The 13,967-nt window shown below is 44.8% G+C and overlaps 1 protein-coding gene across 1 annotated transcript in view; it reads right to left on the minus strand.

Moving 5' to 3' along the window:
• Positions 1-13,967, minus strand: part of VAMP5 (vesicle associated membrane protein 5) — a 66,207-nt gene that overhangs the window by 6,762 nt on the left and 45,478 nt on the right. The window contains exon 2 of the mRNA XM_078666883.1: positions 11,236-11,373. Coding sequence (XP_078523009.1) covers positions 11,236-11,373 — 138 coding nt within the window. The remainder of the gene's footprint in view (positions 1-11,235; positions 11,374-13,967) is intronic.

The raw sequence follows: 13,967 nt of genomic DNA on the forward strand, positions 1-13,967 counted from the left end.
GGATAAATAGATATAGAAAGGAGCAAAAGAAAGGCAGTGAAGGAAAAAGATACATTAGAAGAAAATTAAAGGAAGAAAAAACGAAACAGTGAAATGAATGAATGAAAGGAGAAGAAAAAAGAATGACAGAACGGCATAAAGAGACAAATAAGGAAATCAGAATTGAGAAAGAGGAAAGAAGGCAAGAGAAAAAAAGACAACAAGAAAAGGATGTGGTGTAAGGCAAGAAGGAAATGAGAGGTACAAAGGCAAAGAGAGAAGAAGTTAAAATAAAATGGGAAAGAAAAAAAGGATATATTATATTTTGGGAGTTATTAATGTTTTGAGTAGATGTTGTTTCTTGCAGTTATTGTAATGATTTAAATAAATCTGTTATATGTATGTGTTAAACAACATCCTATCTAGAAGACACGGCCATAATCTAAATATCAAAAGATGATGCAGATATTGAAAATACCACTAGTTGCATTAAATCACCGATACAAGAATATTGATACATTAAAATAGCGTAATAGGTTATTGTTGTTGGATAGCTAGGAATGTAATTAAAATAAGAATGAACCTGGGCTAAAAGCATAAAAAGTCAACAGTTTGTAAATGTCAGTGTCTTTTACTCTGCATCATGTTTGAAACTGCAGAAAGTGAGAGGTGTCTGCCTTATAGTGTAGAGTCGATTCAGAAAAGGGGGTGGTGATGAACAGAGTGCCTGAATTAAGCAGACCACTCTTACCCAGTCCAAAGATCAGGGCTTGATCCATCACCGTTTTTTAGCTCACTGCACCATCCCAGCTCAGAACTTGGCTATATGCAAATTAGTCTGTTCCTGTCCCAGTGCATGATGGGAACAGTGCAAACCAAACTACCAAGCCAATTCTTGTACTGGGAAGGAAACAAGCTTCCGGGGACCGGTTTCTGCCATTTCAGGCGTCGTCGGCCCGGCTTGCTTGAATCCTGATGGTGCAATGAGCAAGGGACTCACATCTGAGTATACCCTGCCAGAAACCGGTCCCCGGTAGCTGGTCTCCTTTCTGGTGAAGAATTGGCTTGGTAGTTTGGTCTGCCCTGTTCCCATGATGCACTGGGCCAGGGACAGACTAATTTGCATATAGCCAGGTTCTGAGCTGGGATGGGGCAGTGAGCTAAATAACGGTGATGGATCAAGCCCTGATCTTTGGACTGGGTAAGAGTGGTCTGCTTAATTCAGACACTCTGTTCATCACCACCCCCTTTTCTGAATCGTTATAGTGTAGAGTCTGCAGCAATTATGACGGTTTTGTCATAAACAGCTTTGCATTTAAAATATACAAGTCCAGACCAGCAGTGCGCAACAACTTTTAACTCCTTACAGAGTCAATAGATTTCACGCTAACAATTTTTTTAAAAGGTCAAAAGAAAAGCCGAGCGCAAACATTTCCTGAGCCTATTATATATTGGGGTACTTTGCGCATCGAGGTTGAATGATAGGGTAAAAATGCGTGAGCTAAGTAGTACTATGCACAAAGTGGAACGAAAGTGTCTATTGTCTATGTCCTTTTCCCATTCAACAGACACGTAATGGGTGTGAAAAGTGTGGTGTGGTGAACGTAACCCCAATGATCGGATTGCGACACAAGTATAACTCCTGTTACATGAAATGACAAGTTTCACATAAATACGTTCACCATTACATTTTCTTACACAGCCCAAAGAAATTAAATCTCAAATACTGATTATCCACAACAGATTAACAAAATACACATGTCAGTTAATACGTTCCTATTAATACACATTTGCGGGGGGGTTTGTGTTGGGGCGCGCGGCCGCTGCCCTGTTCGGATTTCACGGTTTGCTGTCCTGGGGGCAGAACGGCTGGTGGGGGTGCTGAGGGCAGCAAGGTGCGTGCCGCAGTGAGTGCATGGGGATAGGGTTCGCGTGTCCGTAGGGTCGGGTTGTGTCGGCGGTGGAGTAGCGCGCTTAGGGGGCGCTCCTTGCTCCGGCAGGCTGCAGGCATTGTGCGGGGGCCTCCGGTTGTTTCGGCGTGTCGGGGTGGGAGGTGTTGCAGGGGTGGCCTTGGGGGGTCCCGGCTTCCGCTTGCGGTTTGCAGGCTGCGCGGTTTTGCAAGGACGCTATTTTGTACCTTGTAACATAGATGATGCAGGCCTTTCTTCAACATTCTCGGCACAAACGCCTCAAATAATTGTCCCGGCTTCCGCTTGCAGTTTGCGGGCTGCGCGGGGTCGCGCGCTCTCCGGCGGAACACAGAACAGAAAGCAGCCCGGGCATGCGCGTTCCGAGCCCCGGCGCCAAAGCGGAGTGCGGCATCTGAAGTCCTGGGTCCCAGGAGGGAGCCCGGGTGAAGACCAGCGCTGCAGAGGAGACACGGAACACACCGAAAGAGCCCGGTGAGTGGGGGGTGGTGTACGCGCGCGTATGTGTGTGTTCGAGTGTGTCTGAGCGTGTGTCTGTCTGTGTGCGCGTGGGTCTGTTTAAGGGGGAGTGCATGTGTGTATGCAGTGTGTGTGTGTCTGTGTGTGGCTGTGTATGAGCGCATGCGTCAGTGTAGCGCACGCACCGCGATGCACGTTACAAGCAGCCAAGACGCCAAAGCGCGCCCACGAGGTCAAATCTCCGGCAGGAGAAGCGCGTGTCAGTTTGCTGTCCACATTCCCCCAAAAGTGATAACATAAGTTGTCTCGCTATAGGCGCATGCGTCAGTGTAGCGCGCGCACCGCGATGCACGTTACAAGCAGCCAAGACGCCAAAGCGCGCCCACGAGGTCAAATCTCCGGCAGGAGAAGCGCGTGTCAGTCTGCTGTCCACATTCCCCCAAAAGTGATAACATAAGTTGTCTCGCTATAGACAGCAAAAGCTTCGCTTTTGCTTTCGTCTAGGCTCGACCTAAAAAGGAGGTGAAGCCCTAGTAATATTAGACCCTAATAATAATAAAGGACACAATACCCTAATAATAAAGGTGGCTGAGACGTAGTTATACATGAGTTAAGGTCATGCAAAAGAAAAGGATATTAGTTCAAATTATTAAATGAGGAAAGGTCATAAAAATAAAGGACGTTAGGAAATAGTAGTAAAAAGAATAAAGCTGATACTAGGTCACTGTAGAGTAGTTTTAACAGAAGGTTGTGCCATGAATATCCGTGGATCAAAAGGAACTTGGTTCCAATTTGACCACTAAGAACAGAAACACTAACACCCTCTCTTGGGACAAAGATGAGCCCATGCGGCTATGAATAGGGAGGGTGGCTGCAAATTCAGAGTTCGTGGGAATCTGACAAGGCTACATACATTGTATCCCTGTGATATAGGCAAGCAGACAACACGTCTACTACTCAAGGGCCACCAGGGTCAGATTTGCAAAGCCTTTTAAATGCGTAATTCCAACAAACACATGCAAATAATTTGTTTTGCGGATGCAAATCCTGATTTGGAATTCACCAAACCCGATTCTGCACTCATAAAGCCAATTGCTCACAAATAATTTTGCCCGACAACGGTGTACGATTACGCGTGTACAAATTCAGCTCTTTGTCAGGGAATGGGTATTCCAGGGCACGAGGACGTGGAGAATTTAGGAACACAATGAGTGGGTGGGTATTCACAAACCTGTTTCCGATTCATTCTTAACCTGAAAATGGTTAGAGGGTTATGCATTTAAGTACTGCAGTAAATACCTTTGATGGGAAGGACTGTACTGAGAACAGCTATGAAATTAGTGAAAGGGTTTCCTCACGAGGGAAAAACATTTTCCCCAGGGAGAAAAAGAAATGCAGTTTCAGTAGTGCAAGGGCATTTTGTATGCACCATTATTTACTACGTATAATTATGCATGTTAACATAGACATAAACAAGAATTGACAAAATTACACCCGAACTACTAGTGAGAACCTGAAACGATCACAGATTTTCAGAAATACTCGTGGAAATCTTGATGTATTTCTTAAATTCACAAATCTGAACCCATGCAAGGTAGTAATATTGTAGGGTGAAAATTTATGAAGTGTTTTGTGAATCAGGCCCTAGATTTCAGAATATTTGCTTGCATGGAGCGCAAGGTGGTGGTGGAGTTTAAGGTCTAGGTGATGCCTCACCAAGAAAAGGGATGCTCATAGAACGCCAAAAAAAAGGATGGCGGTGAACTCTGTTGGGCTCTTTTCTCCTGCCAGAGACGTAGAACTCTGGCAATGCTTAACCTCACCAGGGAAGGAATACTACAGGATATGAGTGTGTCCATCAGGGGAGGCTTATCCGTAATGGAGGAGAAGTGTCATCCCACTGGTCAGTCAGTCAGCGGTCAAGCGAAAAATAAAATCACTGCTCTCTGACTGACTGAGCCGACGCCAGCAGTGTAGGGATGGGCAGGGCCAAGCATAGCAGGGAGGAGTGGAAGGAAGACTAAGTGCGCATGTCTGTTTGGCCGGCCATCTTAGGGAGGCCAATAGACATGCACACTTAGGTTTCTTCAATTCAGCTGTGTTGCACAGCCGGGTTGCAAAAATGTCACAGGCTCTTAGGCACTGTCTGAGCTGCAAACCACGCCGCTCAGACCAATCCTGGCGCTGCTCTCCTGCACGGTATAGCATGAGAGCAGCTCCTGGATTGTGTGGGGAGCCTGTGCCCCAGTGCATGCTGGGAGAAAAGCCAGAAAAGAGAATCGAGGTGGCCACTTCGCCAAGTACGTTTTTAAAAAAATCATTACTCCCCTAGTTCCCCTTCCCGCCCCCCCCAACTTTAATATTGCGGCAGCTAACACTGGTGTTCAATAGATTCCCAGAAACCAAAGTGCCAGAAATGTTCCCAGAAATGTTGCCTCCAAACATAATGGCCTAGGGAGCCAGAGGCAGTTGTCCGATTTTAAATCAGCAATATGTCCTTGTAATCTTGGAGCGCTGGTTTCATCCATGTAATTTGCCACAAACCGGTTGTAAGTAGGCAGTGGATAGAAGCTTAATAGATTCAGATTCATTAATCTTTATTTCGGCGATCTGCCATAAAAGATACAATAAAATTAAATGCAACAAAAGCAACAACACTTTTACATCAATAGCAGACCAACGAAAGATGCAAAAAAGAAGGCATCACATGTTCTGGAAAACAATACAGAAATCACTACTTGTTCCCTCAATCAATCTAAAATGATCTAAATACAGTAAAACAGTATATCATAGATACTAAAATGATACTAAATGCAGTATAACGGTCTATCATAAACTAAAATCTTCCATATAGTGCCATAGTTTTGACGTTGAATAACACAAACAGGGACTAAAGTTGCGGTACTCTAGAAATTAGAAGCAGTCTCTTGTGCCAAGCTGCCTCTAGAAATTTGGCCATTGCAAACACAATTACTTTAGATAAGTCAGTTTTAGGGTTCTGAAGGCCTCAGAGCATTTACGGAACCCTAAGTTCTTACATAAGGGGATTACCCAGAATTTTCTGGCAGCAGTGTAAGCAGGACAAAAGAAGACTAGATGGAGTTCGTCTTCCAGCCTGTAGTTGCAGCCGGGGCAATTCTCCAGGGTTGGCTGCTTCCATTTACTCGTAAATGCTCTTAACGGAAGAGTACTGTAACGCCATTGGAGGAATAGCTTCCGGGCCAGGTTTGGGAAAATATCATCAAGGACTGGCTCAAACCTATAAGAGTCTTTCACCACAAGGAATGTGTTAGCCAAAGAGACTGGGCGAGCGCCCTGTGTGTGAGATGCCAGGTTGCAAGCATAATAGGTTGCCACCAGATGTTTCCGGAGCATACCCTGGCAGGCGACTAAGGGATCGCTCCACAGGGACGGAAGGCCCAGCCGGTCAAATTCAGATTTGATATATTTGAACCATGGAATATTCTCTATAGTAGGTAGAGCAAGGAATCCCTGCAATTCCTGCCTATAGTTGGCTAACTCAGGGGTGGACCATAGTCTTCTCCAAAAGGTTAAAGGTTTCACACCCACCACTTCATTCAGGGGCTTTAGACCCAGATCCAGCCTTAGCGGCAGGAGCGGTGTGCTTGTCGGTAGCTTTAATAGTTGCCTGAGAAATTTATCTTCTAAAGTAACCAAATCTTTTTTACAAGCATACCCCCAAAGTTCGCTGCCATAGAGGATCGCTCCTCTGGCCTGGAGTCTATAAATATCCAGCGGAGGGGCTAGCGGTCTAATAGATGATCTATTAGAATTTGCTAGCCTGATTATACCCCCTGTTAGTTGCGCCAGTCTGAGCTGTGACTTGGCCTGGTGATCGCCCCATTCCAGTTTATCATTGATGGTCACGCCCAGGTACTCAAACGTATAGGCTCTTTCTAGTCTATTCAGGCCTATGGACGGATTGGGACGTGTCTTTTTGGGGGGGATTAAAAATCATAAACTTCGTTTTCATGGCGTTTATTTCAAGACCATGTTCTCGGCAGAATGCCTCAAACCCCTCCAAAATACGCTGGATTCCCATAGGGGATTTTGAGAGCAACAGGGTGTCATCCGCGAACATAATCGCGGGCATCCTGTTGCCACCAAGCCTAGGTGCATCTGAGTTAATGACGTTATTTAAAAAATCGATTACCCCATTGACAAAGAGGCAAAACAGGGTCGGTGCAAGAACACAGCCCTGCCTTACCCCTCTGCCAACGGGGAATCTATTGGAAAGACAGCCCAACCTCCCACACCTTACCTGTGCAAAATTGTGAGTGTGTAGACGAATGATAACATCTAGGAGAGCGTGGGGGAGGCCAAGTTTAGTTAGTACCGTCCAAAGGTTGCTGCAGAAGCTTAATATGGAATGTGTTGCTCATCATATGAGAGGTGGGCACGTGGTCAGATGTGGACAAAAATATGGTTGTAAATAGGCCCAAATATACTAACATTCCTACAATGAAGCACTGTGAGAAAATCAGCAGTACTGTATTTTATGAATTTGGAAAACTTGCAGTGCCAGCCCCTCGTATAAATGTAATGTGATGGCAAACAATAAATGGTAACCCACATAAAATGTGAACATTTGTTGAAATTACATTATTCCTGGAAATATCACTCGACATTCTGCTTGCTGCTTGTCTGTGCCTGGTTTCATTTGGCTTTAGGGTTTGTCTCAAAGGCAGGTTAATAAGTAATCTGTACTAGAGTTAGTCTTCATAAATTCTGATTTTCCTTAAGCATGGTATGCATGATTTTAGCTGTCTACCAGAAGGCGTAGAGTAGGCTAATCACAAAGACTTTCTTTTCTGATTATCTAATCAGTACACTTCTGGAGCAAAGGCTAGAGCAAAGTCCGGGACTGAAATCAGAGAGATATTGGCTACCAAGTTTCAGTTTCGTTACTTGAGCAGTTAATTAACTGAAATCATCAGTTGAGAACATCTGAGGCCGTATTACAGAAAGTGCTCCGCAAAAGGTGTGCGTGCTCACTTTGTGAGCATTGTGGCAGGCACTTTGGTAATACAGATAGCACTGGTGCATATGTATGTATTTGTTTTATTATGTATGCAGCTATCGTTTGCTGGCCCCATGCAAATGAGGGACTCTCTTTGTCTCTGCACCTGTGCCATGTTACCAACGGTAGTTTGGTCTGCCCTGTTCCCATGATGCACTGGGCCAGGGTCAGACTAATTTGCATGTAGCCAGGTTCTGAACTGGGATGGTGCAGTGAGCTAAAAAACGGTGATGGATCAAGCCCTGATCTTTTGACTGGGTAGGAGTGTTCTGCTTAATTCAGATACTCTGTCCATCACCACCCCCTTTTGAATCATGTTACCAACGTGGGCGCTAAGGGAAACATGCCCTAAGGAGGTGCACTGAAAGTGGGCCACAAAAAGGTGGTGCACTGTAAGTGCACCCCCTGAGGGCAGCGTTCTCAAGAAATGAAAGGGCGTCCCATGTACTCCCTAGATATCCTTCTTCATCCAGGTGCAATCCCTCACTGCACTTGCCTGTAAGGGGATCTCTAATCCCTGTTGAAAGTGCAGGTGGGTTGCCGCCTACACAAAGAAATAAAGAGGTGCTTTTAAACAGTTCCTCTGTATTTCACTTGAATGAGCTGGCCCCAGAGCAGGCAAAGTGCAAAGCTGTCCAGATAGCTGCACATTCTTCTTAATAGGGCGCACTTTCCATGTTTGCACCTGGTGCACCTGTTTGAAGGTATACTGTGTCGCAAACAGTGAAAGTACGCCCTTTTAGTATTATGGGCCCTGGGAGCACATTTACTATTATATCATGCAATGCAGCACAGCAACTTCCCTTACATTTCTGCTCTCTCCATGTGTTGGAGCACTGTGTGGAGTATCCCTTCCAGTACAAAAACAGGGGCTTATTTATGAGCCATTGCATCACTTTTGAGCTGCTGGTGCAACACTTTTTGTGTTGCGTCATATTTACAAAGTGACGCATTTAGATAGATGCATCACTTTGTAAACCCCTGTGCCACATTATAACTGCACCAGATATAATGTATGGAGGGTTGGCGTTCTGACGCAAGTAAGCCTTGTAGAAGTGACGCAGTGAAATCTATGAGATTTCACTGCGTCACCTCTAGGACGCAAATGCGTCATTATCCTACGCCTGCATCACAGCAGGCATAAGACTGAAGCGGGCACATTTCAAATGGGACTTGCCCATGTGAAATGACCCATTGATGGAGTTGTGTCACTTTCGTGACACACTCCAGCAATGCGTAATTTTTGCACCTACAGATCCGTAAGAAATACTGACGTATCTAACTCCTTGAGACATGATGCGTCATACGGTAAATATGATGCATCCAGCATGTCGCAAGGAGGGTGCAATGAAAAGTGACGCATCGCTGTTTTCACGCAGAGATGCGTCACTTTTCATAAATGAGGTCCACAATCTTTAGCTGCTTATTCCTCTTTCTTAGTGTGCTGCAGAATGCACCACACACGGAAAGAGGACTTAATGAGGCGAAATAAAGATATTTCTTCTTGTTGCGCCTCTGTCTGTTAGGTGCATCATTTAGGCAAAAACCCAGGTTGACAGGTCTTTGTAAACCCGGCTTTGTGTCAAAATACATGGGTGGATGCATTGGAATTCTCATGCTCAACCCATATAACGCCTACCCCACTCAAAGTAGCGCCAGACAGCTCTACGCGCGGCCTTGTGTTACTCTGTATATTGCTAAAACAACTAACCAAAGCTACGCAAAGTGGCTGTGTGTGGCTTAGTAAAAGGGGTTTTGCGTCAGGCTACACCACAAAAGTGATGCAACCCCGATGGACAATCACAGTAAATCCTGATCCTAGTTTTTTTCTCTGCTTGACTCAAAAAATGAATTAAAAAATATGTGCATTTTAATTATTTATAATTAACAGACAACAGGTAATTTATATCTTTGGAAGATAGGGAATCAATTTCTTTTTAATGACATTGAACCCAAAAAGCAATATATGTTCAGCCTAGAAAGGAGATTCATCAGGAATAATAATAATAATCAAGATAATAAAAATAATAATAATAATCATCATCATCGTCATAATGCAAATAAATATTATCACTCAAACGTGAACGTGGTGAGGGTACTTGTTTAGGTAATACATGTACATGCTGAATTGTTTCAGACAATTATAGAACTAAAGCAAAGGGCGGCACATCCCGGATCTTTTGATGTTAGCGGGTTATTTACTCAACCAGAATTGAAACCTGGCTATGCAGTGCTCTGACTGAAGTGCAGTGAAGCACTAAAAACAACCTGAGTTCTGAAGCAGGTGGTTCATGGGCAACCCCCGCCTCCCCTCAGGTCTTCAGAGAGCCGAAGAAAGCGGTGGAGTGGTGAACAACAGTCTGGAAGGAGGGCTAAGGGGTCGTAGAGGATGTTGGCTTAATGCGACCTAGCAATCTTTTTTTAAAATGACTCACTCACTGCCTAGTATTTTCTCATGTCTCATAAAATTTCACACACTGTCTCACTCACTATTACTGTTTCACACCCTCACTCAAATGCTCACTTATCGCCTTGCTCACATGCTTATGAATGCTCACACACTCTCACTCACATGTTCATGCTTTCACTCATGTGTTCATTCACTTGCTCATAATTTCATTTTATCCACCTCACTTACTCAGATGCTCACTTTCATACTGTCACAGTGACTCACTCGCAACCACAGCCGTTCTCTCTTTTTCTCTCTCTTTTACACACAGACACACAGACACTCATGCACACATACACACACAGGTTTTTCCCACAAAGGCTCACATTTAACTTCATAGCATCAAGCACAACTCAGAGAAGACCGAAGTCCTCATCATGGGCTCCGCCCTGTCTGACTGGGATGACTCCGGGTGGTCCGCAGCATGTGGAACCCCCCCTCCACACCCACGGCCCATGCACGAAACCTCAGCATCATCCTAGACTCCTCGCTCACCATGAGCTGCCAGAGCAATGCCCTCTCATCATCCTGTTTCCACACGTTACACCTGCTCTGAAAGATCAAGTGGATCCCCACTGATTCCAGAAAGACGGCACCCACGCACTCATCAGCAGCAGAACCAACTACGAGAACGCATACTACGCTGGCCTCACCCAGGTACTCCTCAAAAAACTGCAGAACATTCAGAGCGCCTCAGCCAGAAATGTGGATCTGCATACACTCCATTGTGAAATTAACCAGAAAGCAGGTAGACAGATGTGCAGACAAAGGCAGTTGGGCTGGATGGCTAAGGGCAATAAAGTGAGGTTGGATAGGACAACGGTTGTGACTAGAGACAAATGTAACTTAGACACAGCTTCTAACTAAGACCAGAGGTGAAAGGAGGGGGAGCACTGGACGTAATTCGTAAAAATAAATAAAAAGACAAATATTTTTAAAAAAACATAACAGCGGGCTATACTTTTTTAGGAACCCACCAACAATGCTGCTCGGGTTACTGAACACCAAGGCTGTCCAGTCTTGATTCAACCTCACCTGTCTTTCTTCCATCACTGTACACTTCCTGTTTCACCCATCACCGTACACTTCCTGTTTCACTCATCACAGTACACTTCCTGTTTCTTCTACCACACACCACTTCCTGTTTCCTTATCTCACTCTTGCAGGTTCTTTTTTTTAATCTGTTTCTTTCTTTGTCACCACTTTCATCTCTCTCTCTCTTATCTCTTAATTCTCCATGTTCCACCTTTCTCTCTCTTGCTCCATGTTAAAGCATGACCAATAAAAACAAGTCCTGGAACCCACCACTAACTACCGGCACAAATTAAGAATTAACACTGAGCTTCTACCTGCCTTTTGTAGCGCTTTCTAGAACTTACCAGGTCTGCCAACTCCTCGCCTCGCTGGTCCAGGTCGGCCAGCTTTCCTTCTCGCTCGAACACCTTGGTGACATTATCTGACAGAATCCCTGTGATCTCGGAAGTCTCGTGCTGGAGGTCCTTCAGCCTCTGGTCCGCCTGAGGAAAAGGAGATAAGAAGAAAGTGGATGAATGAATGAATTTCACATCTGTATAGTGTACTAATTAATTTAACATTTGTATAGTGCACTACTACCCAATCCTGGGTGTCCTGGCGCTGAGAACCCTCTGATAAAAGAAGGACATGAAAGAAGAAGAGGTAACAAAGTAAATAGGTGAGTTTTAAGAAGTTCTGGAAAAGTGGTGTTGTAAAAGGCGAGGCACATAGAAAGGAAGAACCAAGTCACTCCCGTCCCCAGCTGTGGTGTTCTCAGTGGGGACACATCTGAGTGAATGGCAAAGCAAGAAGAGGCAAACAAGTGTGTATGTTCAAGCAGGTGGCACCTGGTGCGACGGTCTTTTTGGCAGCCCTCTCTCAATGACCTCCTTCTAGACAAATTCCCTCACTACCATCCTCCAACAGTGACCCTCATCTTGCCATAGCCCCTCTCTGACATATATTTTATTTGTTTATAGCTCTATTCATAATTTACTCACATTCAGTAGTGTGGTCTGCATGGTACATGTTCTTTGCAGCAGGCACATTAACCCTCTGTGCTACTTTAGGATGAATCAAAATTGCCACTAGACAAAACTCTGATCTCTCAAGGGCATGGGTACTCGCAAACATTTTCCCAGGGGTCACAAAGTTTGGTCTATGGTGTGACCGAGGGCTGCACTGATGCCAGCGGGTGTGTAAAGTGGGTGTAGGGGAAGCAAAGCATGTATATCTAGTGGCTGTCTTTAAAAATGAAAGTGTTCCTAAAGTTAAGGGCCTAGCTACTTCCTTTCACTAACTGCAAATAACCTTCAAATAAATGATTGCTATATATTTTTAAAAAATGTCTCCATGTTAGTGCTAAGTCCAGTAACCAGCAGCCCAGTGCTGCTGCCGCCCAGGGGGAAGCAAGTAAAGGTCAGGAGGGCCACATTTAGCAAACATAGAAGAAAGACTACACTTTTACATGAGAAGAGTTGCATAAAATGACTTAAATGACAGCACGCATCAACATAGAAACACAAACAATAAGGCACTTAGGAACTAAGTTAAATGCAACTTTTGAAGCTAGCCGCATAGGTGTTATTTAAATTGTGCTCTGAGAAGATCTGCACACTCGTCCTCCCTTTAAACCTGCCACTCTATGTTTTAGTCACTCTTCTCTAAAAAAAAACAATGGGACATGAAATAAACTTCTCAAAATCCTCTGGGACAGCTGATGGAAACCTGGGACTGTCTTGGCAAATCTGGAACACCTGGTCACCCTAGATCTCTCCCCAGCATTAATCACTGAATTTATCTTGAGATTTTTACCGTTGCCTGAAAAATACTGAACACAAAAGGAGCCATGCAGCACCTGTTTTTAAACCCATAAATTATTTTTAAACACATCGCCCACTGAGGTCAGAGGCAGGTGAAGCTGCACCAGTTGCACCACCCTAAAGCCAGCCCTGTGTTCAGGTGTATTTGCCTGCACACAATTTGCCTACAAACACACATTGTTAACCTGTGAGATGTTCTGAGTCAATTCAAGGATCCCACGTGAGTGTATCTTTACACCTAGCTGGGGCCCCTGATTTGACCGAGAGCATGTCAGAGCATTGTGCTTTGCACGCTTCGGGTCAAGTCAGGCGCGCAACACCCATTGGACTCTAAGGGCTTCAGCCCCCCCCCCGTCGTGTGTGGAAGCCCTGAATGAGACAGCTTCGAGGTCACACACACAGCCGCACCAGAGCACTTCACAGGTCTTTAAAAGACCATTTGCATGCTAATGAGGCCTTGCTGTTGTTTCACCGCTTCTAAGAGCCGCTGCAGCTCCACTCTGCCCAGTGCTTAACCTACTGTATATGATATAGTTCTACAATATCTAATTACCTAGTACAACTAAAAACAAGTTAGCGTAAACCAACTCTGATTGCCCCACCCACCGCTTCATTAAAATATAACAAGGGCCACTACCCCGACTCTCAGAAACAGATCGTGCTGAATTTGTCTTTAATATACTTGTATTCATTTACACTGAAATGGAGAGCACCAAACTTTACAAATGTAATAACATAAACGACAACACCAGCAAATGGTGCTACCACTGCATTTTAGTCCTTCAGCATCAGAATTACATTTAACTAGGTCTGGGAGTGAAATTCCACTCCGCTTGTAGAGTTTTCCCCACTCTGTGCTCCGCGTAGTGCGCAGAGTTCTGAAAAACTCTGAAACGCGTAGGCGAGCGCAAGCGAGGAGCATCATACCTCCTGGCCAGATTTCTTAACCTGGGCGGTTGTGGATGGCCGCCACTGATTGCATTGAGAAACCTTCCATTAGCGTTGAGGAAGCTGCTGCTCGAGTAGAACATCTACATGAGAGGCAGAAAGAAGCAGGACCCTCTTTTATTTTATTTATTTGAATTTATAATGCGCAACAGCTACCCGCAGTGGGTTTCCCGGCGCAAGGGATAGACTGGAGAAGAAGGGACAGAGTAAAAGTACCACAAAACAAAGAGCAGCAACTGATAGATCTTTCAAAAGAGCATAGTTTTCAATTTTCTCCGGAAACAGAGTAGATTGGTCTCGGATTTCAGGGCAATTGGAAGCGTGTT

Source organism: Lissotriton helveticus, chromosome 11 (genome assembly GCF_964261635.1).
Source record: "Lissotriton helveticus chromosome 11, aLisHel1.1, whole genome shotgun sequence".
NCBI classification, from domain to species: Eukaryota; Metazoa; Chordata; class Amphibia; order Caudata; family Salamandridae; genus Lissotriton; species Lissotriton helveticus.